The 22,306-nt window shown below is 31.8% G+C and overlaps 1 protein-coding gene across 1 annotated transcript; it reads right to left on the reverse strand.

Annotated features, from left to right (window-relative positions):
- Nucleotides 1-11,148: 11,148 nt before the first annotated feature.
- LOC110027691 (phosphoenolpyruvate carboxykinase (ATP)) lies at nucleotides 11,149-21,150 on the reverse strand. The gene is made up of 12 exons (XM_020729208.1): nucleotides 20,916-21,150; nucleotides 18,448-18,803; nucleotides 16,029-16,207; nucleotides 15,600-15,753; nucleotides 15,207-15,291; nucleotides 15,014-15,114; nucleotides 13,992-14,290; nucleotides 13,741-13,914; nucleotides 13,585-13,650; nucleotides 12,930-13,278; nucleotides 12,292-12,460; nucleotides 11,149-11,598 (listed from the first exon to the last, which is right to left on the reverse strand). The coding sequence occupies exons 2-12, from the start codon at nucleotides 18,786-18,788 to the stop codon at nucleotides 11,455-11,457; spliced, it is 2,061 nt and encodes a 686-aa protein (XP_020584867.1). The 5' UTR covers nucleotides 18,789-18,803; nucleotides 20,916-21,150; the 3' UTR covers nucleotides 11,149-11,454.
- Nucleotides 21,151-22,306: the final 1,156 nt, after the last annotated feature.

Consider the following 22,306-nt stretch of genomic DNA (forward strand, 5'->3'; position numbering starts at 1 on the left):
TAACACTGCATTAACACTAAAATATCACCGCCAATACATCAAATAACACCGCAATAACATTTGAATAACACTGTAATAACAACACAATAACCTCATAATAACACTACAATAACACCTCAAATAACACGCGTATGACATCGCCGCCAAAGAGATGTTTGAATAACATCGCATAACCACGCAAACAAACCGCATCCGAAAACAGACGAGTAACACCGCATGTTATCTCAAATAAAACCTTCAATGAGACACAAATAACACTACAATAACACTCAAATTCCTGTAAATAACACCGCTGCCGAAAAAAAAAACACGTGGCATGTTTTTCAAAGCATCGGGCTAATTCGGGCCGGTTTAGACCCAAAAAAATGTGCTTTCCCCTCATTATTTTACGTGAGTCCAACTAAAACACATGACATGATTTTATTGAAGCAGGAACGCGGATTGTGTATCCAAAATTTTTTCATAAATAATAGTAATCATTACGCAATTATTCATTTATTTTCCCATAATAAAACCGTTTATTTTTTTTTAAATTCTTACTTAAAAAAAAAAAAAAAAAAAAAAAAAAAGGGGGGGCGAAAGCTAGATGAGCATCTAATGTATCGTATATAACAATTCATTGGTTGGGATTCTCAAAAGGAGGTCTGACCAAGAATTTATAAGGGGGGGTTAAGATGACGTCGTTCTGACGGCACCCGCCCTCATTTAAAGCGTGATAGTTGAAAAAACGCATCGGGCAAAGTGATTCTGCAGCCGAAATTCACAGAAAAATGGTATCAGATCAACTATTATAACATGGACAAGAGATATTTAATGCTATTACTCCCCCAATATTATTACTTCATTTGCCCTCAACATTCTATATTCTTTTTTTAATAAAATTTACATAATTATTTATATATCCAAGACCTAAACTTTAATGTTTATATTTATAATATTTTAGTATGACAAATCTATACATGAAAAAGTGTATTTTAATTTTAAATAATATCAAATATTTATGAGTATATGAATGATGTGGTAGGTATGCAGGTTGTCATCTCTCAAAAGAGCTTTTCGGGGTGGTGGGCAGCCCAAGTCTTAAATATTATTTTTCGGCCCTACACCTAGCGATGTGAGACTTTTTGTTCGTGACATTCTTCTCCACCCAATCACATGACGTCCTCGTCACGGATCGGCTCCACCGATGATTCCACCGGACCATGGAGAGTCCACACACATGACACAGTAATCTACTCTAATACCACTTGTCACCTTTAAAAAGAGCTCTTCGAGGTGGTGGGCAGCCCATGATTTAAATACTGATTTTCGACCCTACACCTAGTCGATACGGGACTTTTTTGTCCATAACAAGGTGCCTGTTGGTTGAATGTAGTTAAAATATTTTGAAAATTAAATATAAAGATATAAGTTTTGGCATAATAGAAGAATATTAATTTACAAATTGTCAAAAAATAAGTTCTTTTCTTATTTCACTCATTCAGAGTCGGATTTAATGAGGTTGGAATTGGAGATGTAATTTTCCAATTTTTATTTTTGTAAAGGATAAATATGAGTATTTATATTTAATTGCAAAAATATTTATTGGAAGCGTAGTGATAATGTGATATACTCGAAGTTATGACATACAATCATAACCAATTATGTTTCGCACCTACTCTATGAGTGAGCGTGACGTCGGTGGGCTTGGCATAACTGTACATTTATGTCAAGGGGTAAGATGTAATTTTAATAATACATATAAAACAACTAAATATCAAAATGTTCTAATTCAATTTTATTACCACAATCATAAGAAATTAGTATTGTTTATTATAAAATTTATAATAAAATTTAAAAAAAAAAATTATGACATTTAGAGGCTCTTTGGTTAACTTAGAATTCAACTTGCATTTTAAAATTGGTGTATTATGCATCAATTATATTTGGATGATTTAAAAAAAAAAATGGTAGATTATAACATGTTGGCCAATACTGCTAAGATATTGGTCGTCGGCCTGTCGCCTGTTTGTCGTCCACCTAATCCTTGTCGCCTGTCATAGTCATTGTTGTTGTCGTAGTTGTCTGTTGCTACCAGCGAGTCCTCCCATTGTTGTTGCCACTAGTTGTGTTGTATATTGATTTCATTCTCCGTTAAACCAAATACAAGAAAATAAAAAAAACTCATGTAGTTATTTTACATTGAACCAAACTGACAATAATACATATTGTGATGTGCTATTATAAATGGTGATATGTTTTTATGGTCATACATTTTGTTTTGAAATATGAGAAGCCATATTCATATGTCCTCTATCATAGTTGTCCCCTTTCTTTTTTCTAAAATCTATATTTTTTTTTATTTATTGTTACTACTTATTCTTCTAATTTTGCAACAATAAGTAATTCCTCTATAGCTCAGCTGAAGAAGAGGGACATCTCTATCCAATTCAAATTTCTAATGACAAATATGAAGTATGTTATCAATGTTCAACCCACTAAAAAAAATAACCTTATTTGGAGATCTCAAATCTTAAGATTATTTAAGGCAAATGGATATGATGGCTATCTTGATGGCTCAAACTCAAAACCTGTATGTCAAATTGCCAACGAGGATACTATATTTATCCATAATCCTTCTTACGATACTTGGATGCATGTAGATCAGAATTTAGCTTCAGCCTTATACTCAACCATTTTGTCTGATCTTTTACCTTATATTCACAATCTTGATTCTTGTGTGGAGAACTAGACAACCACATAATGCCATCTCCAATCAACTCATCATTCCCAAATTATTCATCTCAAAAATGAATTGTGTCATATTATCATGAAAGACAAATCAATGATGTGATATCTCATTCAAATTAACAGCAAAGTAAATGTTATTGTTGCAACAGGGTCCTCACTTGAAAATATCATTTTATGTACTTTTAATGTTCTACCATCTACTTATTGAGCTTTTAAAGCGACTATTTAAATAAATCTTCAACTCATCAGTTTGGATGACTCCTCACTTCTTTGTAACCAAGAGCTCAACCTTGCTATAGAGGCTACAAAAGAATTCACATTTTTCAACTCCATCAAGTCTAACATTCCCTTATCTGTTATAAAGGGTACAATCCTCCTTCATCTTAATATGATAATTATAATATACATCATAGAATCACCTTCTCGAGTCACATATTAAAACACTTGGTCTAGATTCTGTTCATCCAAAGAAGGTCACACTACTTATGATGATGTTTCCTACAAATTTGTGATAAAGTTTGACATTGAGCCGCACTACATATTGGCATCAAAATAATTTCCACTTTACTCAGATTGTATTAACTCTAAGGATATTATTGTTCATCACATTACTACACATGATCATCTTATTGATATTTCTACTAGGGCTATTTATGACACCCTATTCCACCAACTTTAAGTTAAGCTCACAATCTATGCTTGGAATGTTAGCTTGAGAAGTGGGGACAAGAATACAAATGGTGGTGTGCTATTATAAATGATGATGTGTTGTTATGATTATACACTTGCTTTTGAAACAAGAGCAACCATATTCCTGTGTTCATTACCATGGTATGTGGTTCATCTATAACAACTTAGTCAGCTCTTAACCTTTTTCATAATTGCCTCTGCTCATATACAACTTGTCTTTTCCTATATACTCCTCTTTATACTACAAGTGCATGATCTCACATGAAATGTTATGGAAGTTATGCATTTATTATTATTTTACTTTCATTATTCCATTTGTTCGTTGGCATGTAATTTTTAAAGCTACTGTGAAGAGATATTCAACACAAACACCTTTGAAGTATTTCAAACATTTTAATTACGTTGCATTCATTTTATTTTGCATTCATTTTTCAACAAACATAACAACCTCTTGAAATCCAAAAATAAAAATTTGAAATCAACTAATTGACTTGCTTTGTTGTTATTGTCTTAATTATTATCTTAATTGTTATATCAAGCAATTTATATTATCTTAATTGTTATATTTTTTACAATAAATTTTAAATATTGTTAATATGTTGTAAATAAAAATATTTTTAAATCATTTAAATAAAATAGAAATATAAAAAAAAAAAAATTTCTAAAGTCGTCCTCATCAAAATAGGGTTTGGATATGCCAATGCATGTAATCAAGTTTAGTACATGTAATTAATTAAAATAATAACATTTCAAGCAAATGCACCTTCAAAAATTATATTTTAATTTTTTAAATACGAATATTTTTTTTATTCGATGTATAAAATAATATTTTTAAAAGTTATTTATTAAAAATATATCACAATTATATACGAGATTGTAGTTCAATAAAAAAACAAAATGTTATCTTAATTTTAAGTTAAATATAATTTTTTACCATAACTAACATAAAAAAAAAATTATTTTAAAATAAAAAGAATTATATTGTTTTTTTTTTAATTTCAGTTTCTCATAAAGAACAATAAAATAAATAAACCATAAAAAAAAATTAATAAAATTAGTCTTTTGTTTAGATCTGAATGAACATATTATAAATTATCTCATAATTATTATTTTTTTTTAATTTTATTTACCAGCATAATTTCAATTATTTTATTCCCACTTAGTATGCTTAGGATCATGATTAGAGGCCTTTTTAGTTGGGCCTGGCTGAGTCCTAGAGGGCATTATTGGTCTATTGAATTCTATATAATTTGTTAGGAAGATTTACATGCATACCACTCAATTTTTATATACTTACAAATTTAAAATCTAAACTATGCATTAAAAATATATATATATTTCTTTTTTTTTAAATATAAATAGTGATTTTTTAACATGATATGAAAGATTCGGGTGATATAAATATAAAAGTTTAAAGTTTAAGGGTCAGATATGTAACTACAAAAGAATTGGATGGTATGTATGTAAATGCTTCAAGTTTTTAATACCATGATTGCTTTAATCATATTTATCTTAATAAAATAAGCATAAATTTTGAAATTAAATTTTACCAAAAATAGCCCTCTTCAAGTCAAAATTTCAATTCTTGAGGCCAAAATTCAGCTGAAATATTTTTTTCAAAAATAAATTTTTATATTTAAAATTTATCAAAAATTAACAAATTTTAATAATATAAACAAGCATGTAAATTTTCTATGCTATTGAAGGCAAAATAGGTAACCATTTTTTTTTAATTAAATTGGCTATTTAATTTTTTTAATACAGAAATATTTTTAATATTTTCCATTAAGTTCAATGTATTAAAGCATTTTGAGTGCAAAATTGGCATTCACATCTGGATTTTCTATCACCATATCATCACATGCTCTTAATTATGGAGCATAGGCATTTTACATTATTTATTTGTTTGAAAGAGATGGTTTTTCTTCGTCCACATGGGTCAGTACTAACTGCCTTAATTAAAAATCCAAGGCCCATGGCCCGTGGCCTGTGGCCCATCGAGTGTTAAATAATATACTCAAAACATGATCGATCGTCAAATTCATCAAACCCAAAGATAGGTTATGACACTACCCACACACACACAACTAATTATTCCAACAAGTTTGGCTTCTATCTTGCTTATTCATTGACTCGTCTGATTGCACAATTATTTAGCATGTTACATAATCATTTAAGTCGCACATGTTATCATGTATTTTTGTGATCATTTTATATATGTATTCAATCTTGATACCCCTTTATATTAAAATAATGATGCACTTACACCTCTAATTAAGAAACAGTTCAATTGCAATATAGTGGCACATACAACATAGAAGCATCTGATTTAAATAATATGTAAGAAAAGAACATACATGTCGGACACACACGTCACGAATTAATGATTAAAATTATTTTAAACATAATATTTGAGATTAAGAAATTAAAGCAATAATTTATTTTTTTTATTTAAAAATTAAACTTTTCTAGTGTAATATTTTATGGTTAAAACATATTTTTTCTTAATCTTAAATAATTCTTAACCCTTAAATTTTTATTGTTTTTTCTAGTTTTCTTATTGTTCCGAAATTTCTTTTTTTTTTAGTTTTTATCTTTTTATACAACTTATATTATGAAGACTTACATACCACTTGATTCTTTAGTATTTATATATCTAACACTAAAACTTTAATTATTACATATACGTCATCTTATCTATACATGAAAAGATGTATTTTACATTTTAAAAGTTAAAATAGTGATATTTTCAGGTGTTGTGCATAACAAACAAAATTTATGGAAGATTAATATTTAATTAGTTTTAAGTAGAGTAATAGATTAAATTAAGAAAGATGATTAAGTGGTTTATGTAAATTAGAAAATTGTATGAGGCATAGAGGTAAATATGTCAAAAGGATATGATTTGATAGCTTTTAATATAAAATTTTGGCATTTGAATTATATATAAAATGCTCTCTAACCATGAACGACAGGTAATGAATTAAATTATGCTCCGCATGGTCGGTCATGGAAAATGAGACTTCGGCTCATAAAAATATTTTATTTATAATTTAAGTCCGCCATTAATTCCTCGGATCCTGTGAGAAAAGCTTGGCATTGGGGTCAAACTCGGACCCACTTTTGTCAAACTCAAGTTGAGAGCGAGGAGAGAGAATATAAGAAAATAATGAGGAAAGAAAAAAAGAAAGTACAAAAAAAATGTCACGAATTTTCTATCCCGACATCTATCTTATCTCTACATGCGGTCCAGATTATTCCTGAGTTATTTTCAGATTATAATTGGGCTATTATCAATAATCCCGAAATAACCCAAAAATAAAGACCGCGGGTTATTTCGAGTTTTTGGGTTATTTCAAGATTATTGAAAATAACACAGAAATGAGCTAAAAATAACTTAGGAATAACCTGCGTCGCACGTAGCGCTACGTCAGGAGTTCACACAAAAAAATTTTACGTATTTACATATCAATGATCAAAAATTTATATTTTACATTGATACATTCCGAATTTTTTTATATTTTTACATAAAAAAAATATTTCAATACTGATCTTGAGTAGATCTAGTGGTCTCAAGGAGAAAAACATGGCGAAGGAATACCCACTGACCAAAAACCATGAAGCCCTATTTATCTAACTGAATGCAACTGATCAAGTCACAAAAGACAACTGAATGTTCTAAATCGGAGTCATTCGGTCCAAAATGTGACAGCGACATCGAAGCCAACCAACATATTAATTTAATTTAACCCTGCATTTTAGCTAAACCCTAAATAAAATAATGATAATTATACATCAACCTGCTCCTCTTGATCTCTATATACATAACTAATGTCAATTAAGTGCTACTCTAACTTTGACTAAGCCTAACTAACCAAATCAGCATTGCCAAGCCAAATCCTAACTAGCTTAGCTGACGGAGGCAAAGAGCAACTGAGCAGTAAACTCATCCATATAAAATACCAAGAATAGTCAGTAGGAACCTCGTTAAAGCAAAAACAAAAATGAAACATCGTCATATTGCACGACTGTTGATTAACATTCAAAAATATCACGTTTTAACTTAACCAAAATGAAATATATATTTTTTATGTATATATATTAAAATTTGAGGGTATGATATGTAAATATATATAATAATTGAGTGATGAATTTTAATCTTCCAAATAAAAAAAGACAATTTTGTGAGAAAGAATTGTGCTGTCTTTTTCATAAATTAAGAAGCATTTGATTTGTCCGTTTGCAAAGCTCATGTTATTCATCCAATAATTCTAGAGATTCTTTGCTCATTATTCTAATATTATTAGTACATTATATTTCCATTATTAAATTATTAATAAGAAATACTTAATTTATCTCCCCACCAACTTCTATTGTATTTAAATTTTAGGGGCGTTTACATGCATATATATCACCAAAGTCTTATGCATTTACATATGTAACACCTAAACTTTTGATTTTTCACATCAACCCACAGTCTACGTAGATCTTTCATATCATATAACATACTACTGTTATAATTTTAAATAAGTAAATTAGATATATGTACAATTAAAATTTAGGTGTTGCATACATAAATACATAAGTATTGAGTAATGATGTGCATGTAAATCTTCCTACATTTATATCGACTTATAAGAACTGAACAAAATATTTTTCATATAACAAAAAGATTATTAGGAGTTTCTATTTTCTATAGGGGCCTCTATTTTATTGGCCATTAATAGCAAATTATTACTCATGTGAAGGTGAATCATTCAAGGTAAAAATGACTAGCTACCAATATCAATTTATAATAATCTCTAATTTGATACAAAAAATAATAATTCTTAGAATTGTTCTAATCAATTGCAATGTGTTTGATATGGCTCGTATACCATAAAGGGACAGATGTTGGAGCGGAGCAGAACGGAAGCTTCTGTCAAAATCATGGGAGTTTCCTTATGTGGGTTGGGGGTGTGGTACATGAGTAATTTGGTAATTACATATTGTACCCAAGGTTTTCTTTACTGTTCTGTCTAGGGTTATAAATAGGCTTGTATATAACCCTAGGTGTTACCCCATATTCTGTATCTTGTGCTCTTTCTTTGGATTAGTGGAAAAACTGCCGCTCTACTCCCGATGATGTAGGCATCTTTGTCGAACCTCGTTAAATCTCTTTGTGATCTTCTGGATTTGTGTCGATTCCTGTTTTTCTTCGCCCTAATATCTCAACAAAATGTCAAAATTTTGATTTATCAATTAATTCATCAAAATTAAAGTGTTAATATGAACAAGAATTTTTTTTAATAATCTTGATAATTAAGGGCTAAAGTATCACTTTAAAGTCACAATTTTAATTTTGAGGCATTATTGCTAAAGCTACATTTGGCAAGGCGATATTGCCCCACACTATCATGAGTTTGGAAAAACTTTTTTACCTCATTCCTCAAAAATGTATGATGAGATGCCACATTTTAAAACCTAAATTACCTAAATGTGGTGGTTGTCATAACGTTGCGGTTAAAAATTTTAAAAATAAAATAAATTTGTAATAGTTACTAAAGCTTTTTTAACTACGATTTCTTCTGCAATAGCTTCACAGTTATTTCTTAAAACACCCGCTTCTTCAAACAGCTACAGTTATTTGAAATATACCCAAAGTCAAGATAATTTTACCTAACTAGTAACTTTACAATGCTAATTAATAAGTTTTTCATATAGAAGGGGGACTTTTGGTACGCTACACTCACCTTCTAGGGAGCAATCATGTCAATCATCTTCATACTTTCCTCAATGTTACTAATTTATCTCACCATGAACATTTCATATTTACATTCAGATGGAGGACCATATTGATTACTATAAATAATCATTTGTGGGGACTACTATTATATATAATTATAGAGGTGTTGTGAAAAAAAATTGATTTTTGCAAAGGCTGGTAGGTGTCATGGACTTCTAGTTTTTTGAAAAAATGGTTAGAAGAAATTGGGTAGGAGTGAAAGGGGAAACGGCGAGGGTTACTTTTGTAATTGGCAGTTTATTATTTATATATATATATATGACTAATCAACTCACAAGCTCATAATTGATCAAGTTGGGTCAAGTTAAAGTAAAATTATATTTGTTAGCTCATCTGAGTTAACTCATAAAACATTTATTGAGTTGAATTTAACTCAACTTCGTCCCCACTAAAAGTGCTTCAATTAATTAAATTACATATGAATAACTCTGAATTATTTATACAAAACTTTTTATTCACCGTTTCATTACTTTCGACATCTCACAATTCTTATTTGTTGATATCTCTAATGCTTAAATTTTAATATTTACCCATAGAGCATTTAAATTTTAAGCATATGTAAAATATCACTAATATTAAAAATTATAGAAAAAATATATAGTTTAATGTGACTGAAACAAGAAAATATTATATAAAAACATAATTACATGCTGACCAACAAAAACATTGATATTTATAAATTAACACAGACATTTTTTTAAAAAAACTATAGAACCATTGTATTTATGTATTTTTGTGTGCCGCAATCAAACTGTTGAGAATTTGATAAAAAATGAAATTTATTAATTGAGCTATGCCATGAATTTTGATATTTGAGTGAGAATTTGAAAAATGGATAAAAAATGATGGTTAATTTGTAAATAACAACTTTTGGGTGGTCTTTATGTATTTGTCCCTATAGGATTTACATACATACCACTCAATTCTTATGTATTTACATATTGAACACCTAAAGTTCAATTTTTACCATCTTCTCTATGCAGAAATATGTGTATTTCAATTTTTAAAAATTAATTAGTGGTCTCTTAAGTTAAGAATGTGATATGAAAATTCTGAAGGGTAGAAATGTAAAAATTAAAGTTTATAAAGAATTATTGGTGGTATGTATGTAAATGCCCCTATTATATTTTAAATATTAGATATAAAACATATGTAAATATCACAGACTAAATAGCTATTTGTTAAAGCCTAATCTGGTACAGCAATCCTAGCGATCGCTCTTAGCGACTGAATACGGTCAACACTTTCTTCTTCTCCACGCGTTCAGTCTGCCTCTGAGCGCGCGATCGGCTTCTCCATCACGCTCCGCCGGGCGCTTAAGGACCGCCGCCTCCATACCCTAGCGGAAGTCCTCTGCAGGAATTCTTCTGACTGGGAACACAATCTCAGCAAATTTGACTACTAACAGGTTTCGCTAGATCAAAGCTTTTGTAGATGTTAGAATAAATTTATGTGTGGCAAATTTTATAGCTCTGCATAAAGAAATTGATTAGTTTATCTGCCATACCATTCTTATGCATTTATAATATCTAATATATAAACTTTCATATTTACATAATGTTACTTAAATTTGATGAAAATTAATGCAATTTGCTTGTGTTTACATACATACCACATAACTCCTATGTATTTACATATCTAATACCTAAACTTTTAATGTTTTACATTTTTCCTCTTCAATTTCATATCCTTATAATCATATTTCTTCTACACAATTTATAAATAGCTTGTTTAAGGTCAATTTGGCACTCCTAAGATACAAAACTTGTACATGATGTTGAGGCCAATGCTAGCAAGCATACACATACTGAATTACATTTTGAAAATGCACAAGACAACTCAGTGCATGTAATCGTTGTCTCGATGGTTGTTTCTTAGTTAACTTTTTAATTATTTAACACAATTTATTATCATCAAATCAATAAATCAAAATAACATGATAATCCATTAAACACACTAGATTACTCAGATCAATACAAAGGCATTACATTGCATCTACTAATTTTGAACTGCCAAAATTCCCAGGAGTAAGCTCCAAGTTAATCAAATCAAATGAGCTAAGACATTAGATAGAGCACACACTTAAATTATGGAAAAACATTGCTATGGCTATAACATAATAATACATGAGATGGTTAGACCAAATCACATATCTATCTTAGGCATAATGGACTCCTCAACTTCATTTATTTCGCACACAAGCTTCGGTATTTCTATGCTTCTTGGTCAACAAATGAGGGCGACGTACCTCAGATAATGGGGCCAGCAGCAAGAATTTCCTCTGTCAGTTTGTTATCTGAACCGATTTTGTATTTGGAGAACACCTCAAAATTCTTGTTGAATAAACCGGCCAGTTTTAACAGAGTTTCCTTGTAGTGTTTCTTGTCCTCCCACTGCATGTACATTCCAGCAAAACAGAGGAGTTGATCAAATCTGTAAATCTATATTTATACTCTTTTAAAAAAAAGGAGTATTTACATACATACCACAAGGATTTTTACATTTATGCCATCCAAATCTTTTGTATCACATAAAAAATACCATCATTTTAAGTGAAATACACATTTTCATGCATAGGTAAGATGGTGTGTAGGTAAAAATTTAAGTTTAGGCATAAGGTATGTAAGTTCATAGGAATTGAGTGGTGTGTACGTAAATCTTCCTTAAAAAAACACATCAAGTATGGTTGTGAATTTTTAATTAAATCTGATTCAATGATCAAAAAGATTATTTGAGATAGATTTATTTTATCAAATCAAATGCCGACTTAAAACCAAGCCCAGCTTGAATTAAACTTACACTAAGGTCGATCTTCACTCAAACTAAACTAGAACTATTCGCAGCCCCACATAACAAAGGTCCTATGCTCAAGTGAGTCTAACCTAAAGGTGATAGGCATAAATCTCAACAATTAGGAATTTCTCCAGATCTACCTAAATTTAATATATCTATATTTAGTTTTGTGTTCTTCTGTTATCTATAATTGACATCAAGCCTCTCCTATACCAGTACTACTTGTCTTAGGCTTGCTTAATAATGAAAACATGATATAAATCTATATTCTTTAAAATCACAAAATGGCTTACAGCATTCATAGGATTGAGGATCTCCGAAGGCACTCCTTCAACTTTAGTAGGAATCTCCAGCCCAAAGACCTCAGTTTTGGTGTACTCAGCATTCAGAAGTCGACCAGAATGGATGGCATTAATGATACTGCGAGTGTAAGGCAACTTTATGCGACTTCCAACTCCATACCTGAAGGAAAATCAAACCAAATTAGTTTTTGGCATAGCAAGCAAATCTTTAAAAACACACAAAAATAACACTATTACCATTTTTAAAAACCAAAATATACAGTTTCATGTATAGTTCTAAAGCACCAAAGTGCTATATATGTCAATATAGAAGTTTAGAAGCTAGATGTGTAAATACAAAACAATCGTGGCTTCATATGTAAATTTCCCCCTTTATGAGGAATCTACATACATAGCACACAAGTCTTATGTATGCACATATCTCCCGCTTAAACTTTCATATTTAAACATATACCACTAAAATCTTTAATATCTTACCAAAAATAGCTCCATTATCATTTTTTAAAAGTGAAATACACTTTTTCATGCATAAATTTAAAGCACCAAAGTCCTATATATGTAGCTACGGAATTATAGACATGAGATATGTAAATACATAAGAACTTTAGATAAAGTGGGAACCAAATTACCTTCCGCCGCACCAGCCAGTGTTAACAAGCCAACCTGTGGCGCCATACTTGTTCATTTTGTCAGCCAACATGGCGGCATATTTGGTGGGATGGAGCATGATGAATGCTGCACCGAAGCAAGCAGAGAAGGTGGCTTGCGGCTCCTTGATGCCATCCTCCGTCCCGGCCACCAGAGCGGTGTAGCCAGTGATAAAGTGGTACATTGTCTGCGGCATGGTTAGCTTGCTTACGGGAGGAAGCACTCCAAAAGCATCGCAGGCCAAGAGTATGACGTTCTTAGGATGTGGGCCCACGCAAGGGATTTTCGCATTTGGAATGTACTCGATAGGGTAGGAAGCTCGAGTGTTCTCTATACAGGAGTCAAAAGTAGTCAAAACCCACACATCCTTATAAATGATAAAGCGAAAAATTCATCATAGAAGTTGATGTACGGCCAAGCCTCTTAAGCTCACAAGTGAGAAAAAAATCTAATGTAATGAGAACAAGTAAATACAATAACCATGATTTGGGCATTAAATTAAGGAATACACACAATTATGTTAATATGCATACACATGCATACTTGTAAATCTATAAATAAATAGTACTTAATGAATGTATTTGCATTATGTTATAATAACCATTTCAACATCTTTTATAAGCTGCAAAAGCTCACCTGTTACTGATTTATCACTGTAGTCCACTTCGCGAGTGTGCTCATCAAACACGACATTCTCCAACACTGTCATTATATCAATCGATGAGTGAAACATAAAAAACCAATCGTCCTACAGGAATGAAAAGGATATAAGAAAGCATTATATATCTCTACCTGTCCCAAACTTAATCGCATTGTAGATATCGGGTTCCTTCTCACGCGAAAGGTCAACGCACTTCGCATAGCAACCCCCTTCAATGTTGGAAACCCCATTATCGCTCCAGCAATGCTCGTCATCACCGATGAGCAACCTGTTGTGGTCAGTAGACAGAGTCGTCTTTCCAGTGCCTGCAAAAGAAGAAGAGAAGAAAGCAAACTCAAAGAACGGCGTCAGGACAAGCGCGAAGAGGGAAAGCCTCGCTTACCAGAGAGGCCAAAGAAGAGGGCGACATCACCGTCCTTGCCCATATTGCATCCAGAGTGCAGCGAGAGTATGCCTCGCTTGGGCATGAGATAGTGCATTACGCTGAAGAGCCCTTTCTTCATCTCTCCGGCGTATTGCGTGCCCAGAATAACCATTTCCTTCCTATCCAAGTTTATGTCTATGCTTGTGGATGATGTCATGTAATGGGTGTACCGATTGCAGGGAAATTGTCCCGCATTATAAATAGTGAAGTCCGGAGTACCAAAGTTCTCCAGTTCTTCAGGATTTGGACGAATGCACCTATACAATATTTTTATTATATTCTCGCTACTACAATAGGAGCATCTGCCTTAACCACGATAACAGTTTTACATACATATCACCTCATTCCTAGGTATTTACAGATGTATCACCTAAACTTTACTTCTTTACATTTACACCGCCCTGAATCTTTCATAACACATAAAAGGATCACCATTTTAACTTTTAAAAAAGTGAAATGCACCGTTTCGTGCAGAGGTAAGGTGGCATACATGTAAAGGTGCTAGCTATGTAAATCCATAGGAATTGAGTGGTATGTATTTACACACATACCACCTAATTTTTAGTTATTTAGGTATGTAACACCTAAAATTTATAGATTTATACTACTCATATCTTTCATATCATATAAAAAATACCACTATTTTATCTTATAAGAAGTGAAATACACCATGCATAGGTAATGTGGGATATATGTAAAAATTGAAGTTTAGGTGCTATATATGTAAATACATGGGAATTGAGTGGTATGTAGATAAATCTTCCTTTGTTTTTATGGCTATGTGATGTGGTTTACAACTTCAAATAACTCATGTCCTAGGAAGCAGAGCATGTATTCAGCTTTTAGTGAATATTTGAGCACTAAATTTCTTGAAACAGTAGTATGGTGTCCTCAAATATGTCTGAATGAGAAGTGGGAGACAACAGAAATGTGGGAGGCAAAGGAAATGAAAAAGTAATATAGAGAGAAATTTTACTCACATGTTGTGCATGAAGAGGGAGTGATATGCCCTTGCAGAGACGATCCTAACTTTTATGCGATTTTCGATGTCCCAGTTAAGGAACTGATCATTCACAAATACCTATACCAAATGGAGGATGATGAGCAATTTCATAAAATAAATAAATGTTCAAACTTCAAAACATTAAATGAGTGTGAAATATGGTATAAAACCTTATCCAAGGAATTTAGATAATCAACAGCTCTTTCTCTGTTCACCATAAAAGTGTGCTCATCCATCTCAATGTTGGGGGAACCCCTAAAACAAACAGAAAAAAAAAAAAAAACTATGAAAACATGAATAAATTCATATGATGCTTTGCATTGCTTATGCGTTATTTGATTTCTTAAAGTCAGAAATAACGTGTTATATTTTATTCCAAAAAGTACTAGTTTTAAACTCTAAAAACACCTTCAAAATCTATAAAATATTATGATTTCATTATCACGCAAAAAATTTGCAATCTTTAGTTTTTAGAAGCTCTTTCCATTGAAACCCCAAAAACCTAATGAGTACAATATTAAAAAGTGAGGGGGTATGAGCTTCCAAGGATCTGGGGGACTTACTTTCCCCACCAGAGTTCATCTGTCGTGGTCTCGTCAATAACAACCCTCTTATCTCTAGGAGAGCGACCTGTCTTTGCACCGGATAATGTTGCCAAAGCCCCACTTGATGTTATGAATGATCCGTGCTCATACTTTATAGCTTGTTCATAGAGTTCTATGCCAGAAACAAAAGGCATTCAGTGCATAATCAATTGATTATAAAGATCTCTCTTTAAAAAAAAAAGAATATTTACATCCATATCATACAAATCAATGTATTTATATACCAAACACTCTAGCAGAAAATCATTTATTTGCATGTACTGCAACCAAATTAGTGAAATTTGATGAACTGCTAATAAGCCACCAAACATTTAATGATATGTAGTATATCACCCATCATAGTCTGTTAAGATTATGGGAATAGCTGAGCATAAAGAAAATAATTACCAGCAGGTGAAAGGTTGTAGAGGACATGAGTGAACTTCAAGGCACTGTCACTAGTATTGATGTTCGGAGTGAAGTAGTGGTGCTGTTGATGCACTTTGGGGGTGGTTTCCGACTTCCTCTTAGGGTCTCCCTTCACCACCTTGGGACCAGTCTCCCTCGTCAGTGATGCCAATGAAGCACTGTATGGATGATTAAATACCAAAATTTATAAGGTCATACCCCAAAGTAATAATTGTGAAGCTGAGACCAAATTGATTACAATGGAGGCAATAAAAAAAATGCCTTTTTTGGACTAACAAGCATGAAGGTTACAGGGCATCCAAAGACGCTTAATTTACAACTATCTATATTTAACGTGTTCCTCGTGATCACAATCTTTTCTCACGGTGTTCAGCTCAGGCTTATAACTAATTGCCCCGTGAATAAACAAAGTGAACCAGCACCTCTTTACTAGCGCGTGCAAGTCACGTGCAATCAGTTTTAAGGCAAAAAATCATTTAAATGTGTTAACGGACAAGGTTAATTATTTTTAGATTTACCGATTATTATTATTATTATTATTATTATTATTATTATTATTGATATATAAAATTATTTATGTGAACATAAATGGTGAAAAAGTTGCTATTTGCCTTCACAGATTACATTAGCCAGATCTGCAAGCTAAGATAAAATTCTATTCAAACATCTACCTACAGGTAGGGGTGTAAAGCCATGCTCAGCTCGTGTTCGGCTCGTTTATATTTCGAGCTCAAAAAGTGTGTTCGTGTTCAGCTTGTTTGCTTAACGAGCAGAACACGAACTGTTCACGAACGAAGAATTTTAACAACCATAATCCTGTAGTCATGAGACAGTAAGGGTTTGAGCAAGATTTAAAAATTATTATTTATATTAAAACATCATTTGAATCGAATTTAATAATTTTTATTCTATTTTCTTAATCAATATTTTAATTGATTATAAATCTGTAGCCTTGTAGTCAATTAGATTTTTTTTTAAAATACTACTTTATATATATATATATATATACATATATATATAAACTTGATGAGTAGTATTTCGAGCCAAAACGAGCCGAACACGAACGAACACATCTTTGTTCGTGTTCGGCTCGTTAACTTATCGAACGAAATTAACTAGCCGAACACGAATTTCTTAACAAACCGAACACGAGCTATTCACGAACAAAGAGCTGTTTTGACAGCCCTACCTACAGATGTGAACTGCTTCTATTCGTACGCACCACGTAAGAAAGGTGGCCAACCGGCCTAGCCGGCTGATACTCCAATTAAAATAAAGTGATGAGCATTTACGTCATTTAAATTAACAAAAAAAAAGGACAGAACTTGAGCACAAGCCTGCCGCATATTTTCTCAAAAAGTACCTTGTAACGTGAAAGAAACGACAAACTTCTTTTATAATGCTCACAATAATATATATATATATATATATAAGATTCGAATATTCGGTATGTTCCTATGACAAAATCATATATATATATATATAATGTAAAGTGTTAAAACACAAGTCTTTTGACTATTTAGATGAGGCCCTTATATAGAAATACTACTTAAAAAAAAAAATCAATTCTACTCAAAAATATGTAGGGCCTATTTGACATTGCATAATTTCACGATTCACATTGGGTAAGTTGTTAGTTTTGTGCTACACTGCATAAGTTAGATGATGCGTCGCATATAATTCTCTCTTTAATATCAGACAACTAAATTGAAATATATTAATCTCATATTTGCATGTGTTCGAATGTTTGAATTTTCAATGAAAGGAAATTTTAAAAAAAAGGTTGGAAGGCTTAAATCAGTGGTTGTGGAATCATAATCAACTCCTAAAATACTGTTAGTTACTTCCTCCACTTTCCTTTTTCCAAACAACCCCTTAGACTATGTGTTGATGCAAAAAATTTGCGTGCCAGGAAATAAATTAGAGGTTAGGAAATATTATCAGAAATACATGATCTCTACACAATATTAATTTCATACAAATATTATAATATTAACAAAATTATGCTAGCATGTAAAGTATAGTTATAATTATAAATGGCCCCACATGAAATTCTGAATTTTACATCCGGCTTGATTTATTAAACCCAGGGATAAATCCTATAAAAAAAACCTTTACCAAGCAGCCCCTAACATATCAGCACCTATATAGTCTATTCCTCAAATTCTTAGCGTGTTGTGTTCTTTCAACATAATTATGATAAAAATTAAATTTTGAACCACCTGTAGAACTTCAAATGATCACATAATTCTTAAAACAGATAAATTGCATATTCATATTACAATTATATGATCATATCCAACCTACTATATTCATTTATTCATAAAGGACTTGAATTGAATGAACTTCATGAGTATTAAATCCAAAACCATAAATAAAGAAGATAAAAGAGATTCACCTGATCGACTGGAGCTGGAGCCTCTGACGCTCCTCCTCGGATATAGTGGAGAAGGCGGTGGGGGACTGAACGGCGCCTTCCTGTTTGCTGGGCGTACTCGGCGCAGACCTCTTCTTCTGCAGCGAGTGCAGCTCATCAATGGTCTGCGCTTTCACAGGCCGCGAGCTATCATCATGGCAGATGTTGTTCTCTGCCTTGAACGGCTTGCTTGCCGCCATTGCTGTTATCTTTGTTTGGATTTTAGGCAGTACTCCCGGCCGAGGCGGCGGAGCCCCGGTGGTGATGCCGCCGCCGTTAGCCAAGTTGTTTTCCATGTTATTCGCCTGTCCTTCGGCTGCCATTCTCCTCAAGTTTTTCTGTTGACGTTCAAAAATGGTCGGAAAATGAAGAGAAATCGTCATTTGAGGGGGCATAAAATATTAGTATTGGCGTACTATTAGAGCAATTATTAGGTGAAGAATTGAAACTAAATATTTGTATCATATTTTGATTATATCAATACAATTAATAAAATAAAATTTTTAAAGAAATACACATCTTCTATATTTTTCTTGATTTTGGGATAATATCATCACGAATGTTCGCACGGCTAATCACCTCATGACGCCCGGAACAAATATATATGACGACATGGAGCCCGACAATTAACCTTCCCAGCTTCAAAAATAAAAATTTTCTATTTCTAAGAAACTATGAATATTGTTGGAAAACGCGTGAAGTAATTATTATATAAAAATATAAAGTTAAACTAAACGACATGCGACATAAGTTCTCATTTCCCAAAATATTTTAATCCGTTCGTGCATATAATACAGGTTTGAAAAGCATAATTAGAAATTAAAAGAATAGATACGTGGTGAAGTGTCCGGGAACAAGTTGGTGGAAAATTTATATTCAAATTCGAAAATACGTTCACGTCATTACTTTTTAATTTAGTTGCCCTTTAAGATTATTTTAAATTTTTTTATTTTTATCTTATTTTATTCATATTGTTTTTTTTTTATTTAAAATTAATATGATTACTATTTTTAAAATAAAAAATATTGTTTTGAAAATAAAATTGAATATAAATAATAATAATAATAATCCCAAATAAGATCTGCAGCGTAATTTTATTTATTTGGATAAATTAATAATTAAAAAAAACAGTTGCTAAAATCAACCGTCTAGCTGAGTTGAGTCTGAGTTAAAAAAAAAATTTATTTGTTTGGATAAATTAATAATTAAAAAAAAAAAAACAGTTGCTAAAATCAACCGTCTAGCTGAGTTGAGTCTGAGTTAAAAAAAAAAAAATTATAATTGTCACTCATAAATTTTTGAACATCAAATTATATAAGTTGACGCTGCCCCAAACAGCAAAAAGTTTTCTGTGCGGGCTCTTGACGTAGCTCAACGTACAGCGCAGATTATTTCTGAGTTATTTTCAAGTTATTTCTTGGTTATTTTCAATAATCCCTAAATAACCCAGAAATATCCGCAGTCTTTATTTTTGAGTTATTTCGGAATTATTGAAAATAATCCAGAAATAACCTGAAAATAATTCATGAACAATTTGAACCGCACGTAGAGGTACGTCAAGTGTCCGGACAGAAAATGTACGCCGTTTTTAGTCATAGTCCTCATCTATTTATACGAGATGCGGCTATAAAAAAGTCCAAAAAAATCACTCTTTGATTCGGGCTGAAATAATTATCATTAAAGATTAATAGAGCCCAATTTTAAAATAAATATATATTTTGTCACTTCTATAAAATTTGAGAGTAAAAAGATACATATAAATAAATAGTAAGGAGTATTTTCACACTAATAGTTTCTTAAAAATGAAAAATAAAATCATAAATTAAAATTGTTGGATCCCATTGGTACCTACTCCACCAAATCGATCAAATTCTTAGTCGACTTCCTCAAAGATATAGAGATCTGATGAGAAGATGTTCTAGATATTCAGATCTAAAAGGTATTAAATGGAAAACAGGGGATTCTTCACAAGTTTCTATCATATGTGACTCTGAATAATTTAAAGCAACTCAATCTCAGATCTCCTCACAGATCAAGCAACGAGTTCAAATAAATCCAGAAAACAAAATAATTGTCTCCATCTTAAAAAGCCGAGGAAGCAGATTTGTCTTCCTTTCTCTTCCTGTCAGAACTCCGAAGCTTAAAAAATATTAAAAATATAAGAGAAAGAGTATCTAACTATGATTTTATATTTTTGGAGCATTAACTCTCATTGCTGAAAAATGTGAAAGCATCTTAAATTATTTTAGGTTTCGATTTCATTAATTAAAGAAGATTAAAGTATTGAGAGTCGATGAAAGATTCAGTAATCGCCGATACGATTCTCCAACTTATGTATCGATCTTCTTTCCCTTTCCTTACCTCTGCTCAATTGAGATAACGATCTTCAATAACATCAAATTATTCAAAAAGAAACGGAAGAAGAAGATCAGAGTATTGGTACTTCATACCTCGATATCTGAAGAAGAAGAAGATGATGATGATGATGAACAGATTCCTCGGTGGAAGTAGAGAAACCCTAGCTAACTCTACAGCCTGATCGAAGAAAGAGCTCAATGTTGAAGAATCGAAAATGGAATCTGAAGCAGAAGATGAGAAACACTCGTCAGAACACAATAAGAGAATCTGCGAGCGAAAGAAATAGGAAATGGGAAATGCGAAATGGGAAATGGTGAGGAAGAAGAGGACGGTCTGGCAGCCTTTTTAAAGCCTCCCATGGCGCCTTAATGGCTATTGGCTGGAACGGCCGCGCGGACTATTTTTTATTTATTTAATTATTTCAATTTTTTTTACATTAATGCGAACTTTTAAAATTATCGCAAAGAAACAATTTCGAATTTGCAATGCATCGTTGAAGTACATTGAATTTAACGAGTCATGCGCAGGCTCACGTGATCCGCTCACTGGTCTCATTAGCTGACAGGCACTTGCGGGACGTCTGTTACAAGTGCTAAACAAACTTTGTATTTAATTTTTGCAAATTAAACCTTTACAAAAATGACATTTACGCGAATTTTTGTCCTTGAATATTATATTTAATTATATAATTGATGTGTCATCTTCATACACCAATTTAGTAAAATAATAAAAATATCTCGTTTCATTTCTTTTATTTCTTTTAATCTTTCAACTTTAAAATCATCATACCTGACGATAAATTTAGCAAGTTTATAGTAAAATTGATTGTCGAGTCAAAACAAGCACAATGATTTTAAAATTTGTTCAACTTATATCTATTTAAGTCATTGAACAACAATGGTGATTTTGGATCATCAATTGAATTGTAAAATGAACTTCATATTTGACTTATTTGTAGTCAAATCGAAGGTACTCAAATCCTTGAAAAATTATCTATGGTTAAGGGATGTCGGCATGAATCTTCCAATAGGATGATTAGGAAAGTTTTGTGTCAAAAGATTAAAATGTCATCCTCAAATGACTGTAAATAGACTTTGTCTCTTCACTTGAAATGGGTGAAAAAGAAGATAAAAAATAATGTAGAATTACAGAGTCTGTTTTAAAGAGAAGACCTAGCGAGTAGCCACCAACCACTATCGACTATCATGTGTCGCCCACCAATGTCTGTCACAACCTGCCGTAACTGACCACAAATCGCCATTGACTACTGCTTGTAACGATTTTAGTCAAAATCTAGTTGTTGTGTCAAACACTAATATTTTATTTGTGCTGTATAAAAACAAGTGTAATGTTTAGTGTAATATTTTAATCTCATTTTTCTCTATAGTGAGTGAATGACGCACCACCACTATATTTACAAACACATAGTAGATTGTCGGGATTTTTCCACTTTCACAACTTTTCCACATAAAACATTTTGGTG

This window comes from Phalaenopsis equestris, unplaced genomic scaffold (assembly GCF_001263595.1).
Source record: "Phalaenopsis equestris unplaced genomic scaffold, ASM126359v1 Scaffold000436, whole genome shotgun sequence".
Classification (NCBI taxonomy): domain Eukaryota; kingdom Viridiplantae; phylum Streptophyta; class Magnoliopsida; order Asparagales; family Orchidaceae; genus Phalaenopsis; species Phalaenopsis equestris.

What these genes read in the sequence shown, in the direction of transcription:
- LOC110027691 (XM_020729208.1), bottom strand. Translation starts at nt 18,788, where the DNA reads ATGGCAGCCGAAGGACAGGCGAATAACATGGAAAACAACTTGGCTAAC. An exon ending in TGCGATTAAGTTTGGGACAG is followed by an intron (nt 13,651 to 13,740) that starts GTAGAGATATAT and finishes ATATAATGACAG; the next exon opens with TGTTGGAGAATGTCGTGTTT. An exon ending in TCCTCAATCCTATGAATGCT is followed by an intron (nt 11,599 to 12,291) that starts GTAAGCCATTTT and finishes ATGTACATGCAG; the next exon opens with TGGGAGGACAAGAAACACTA.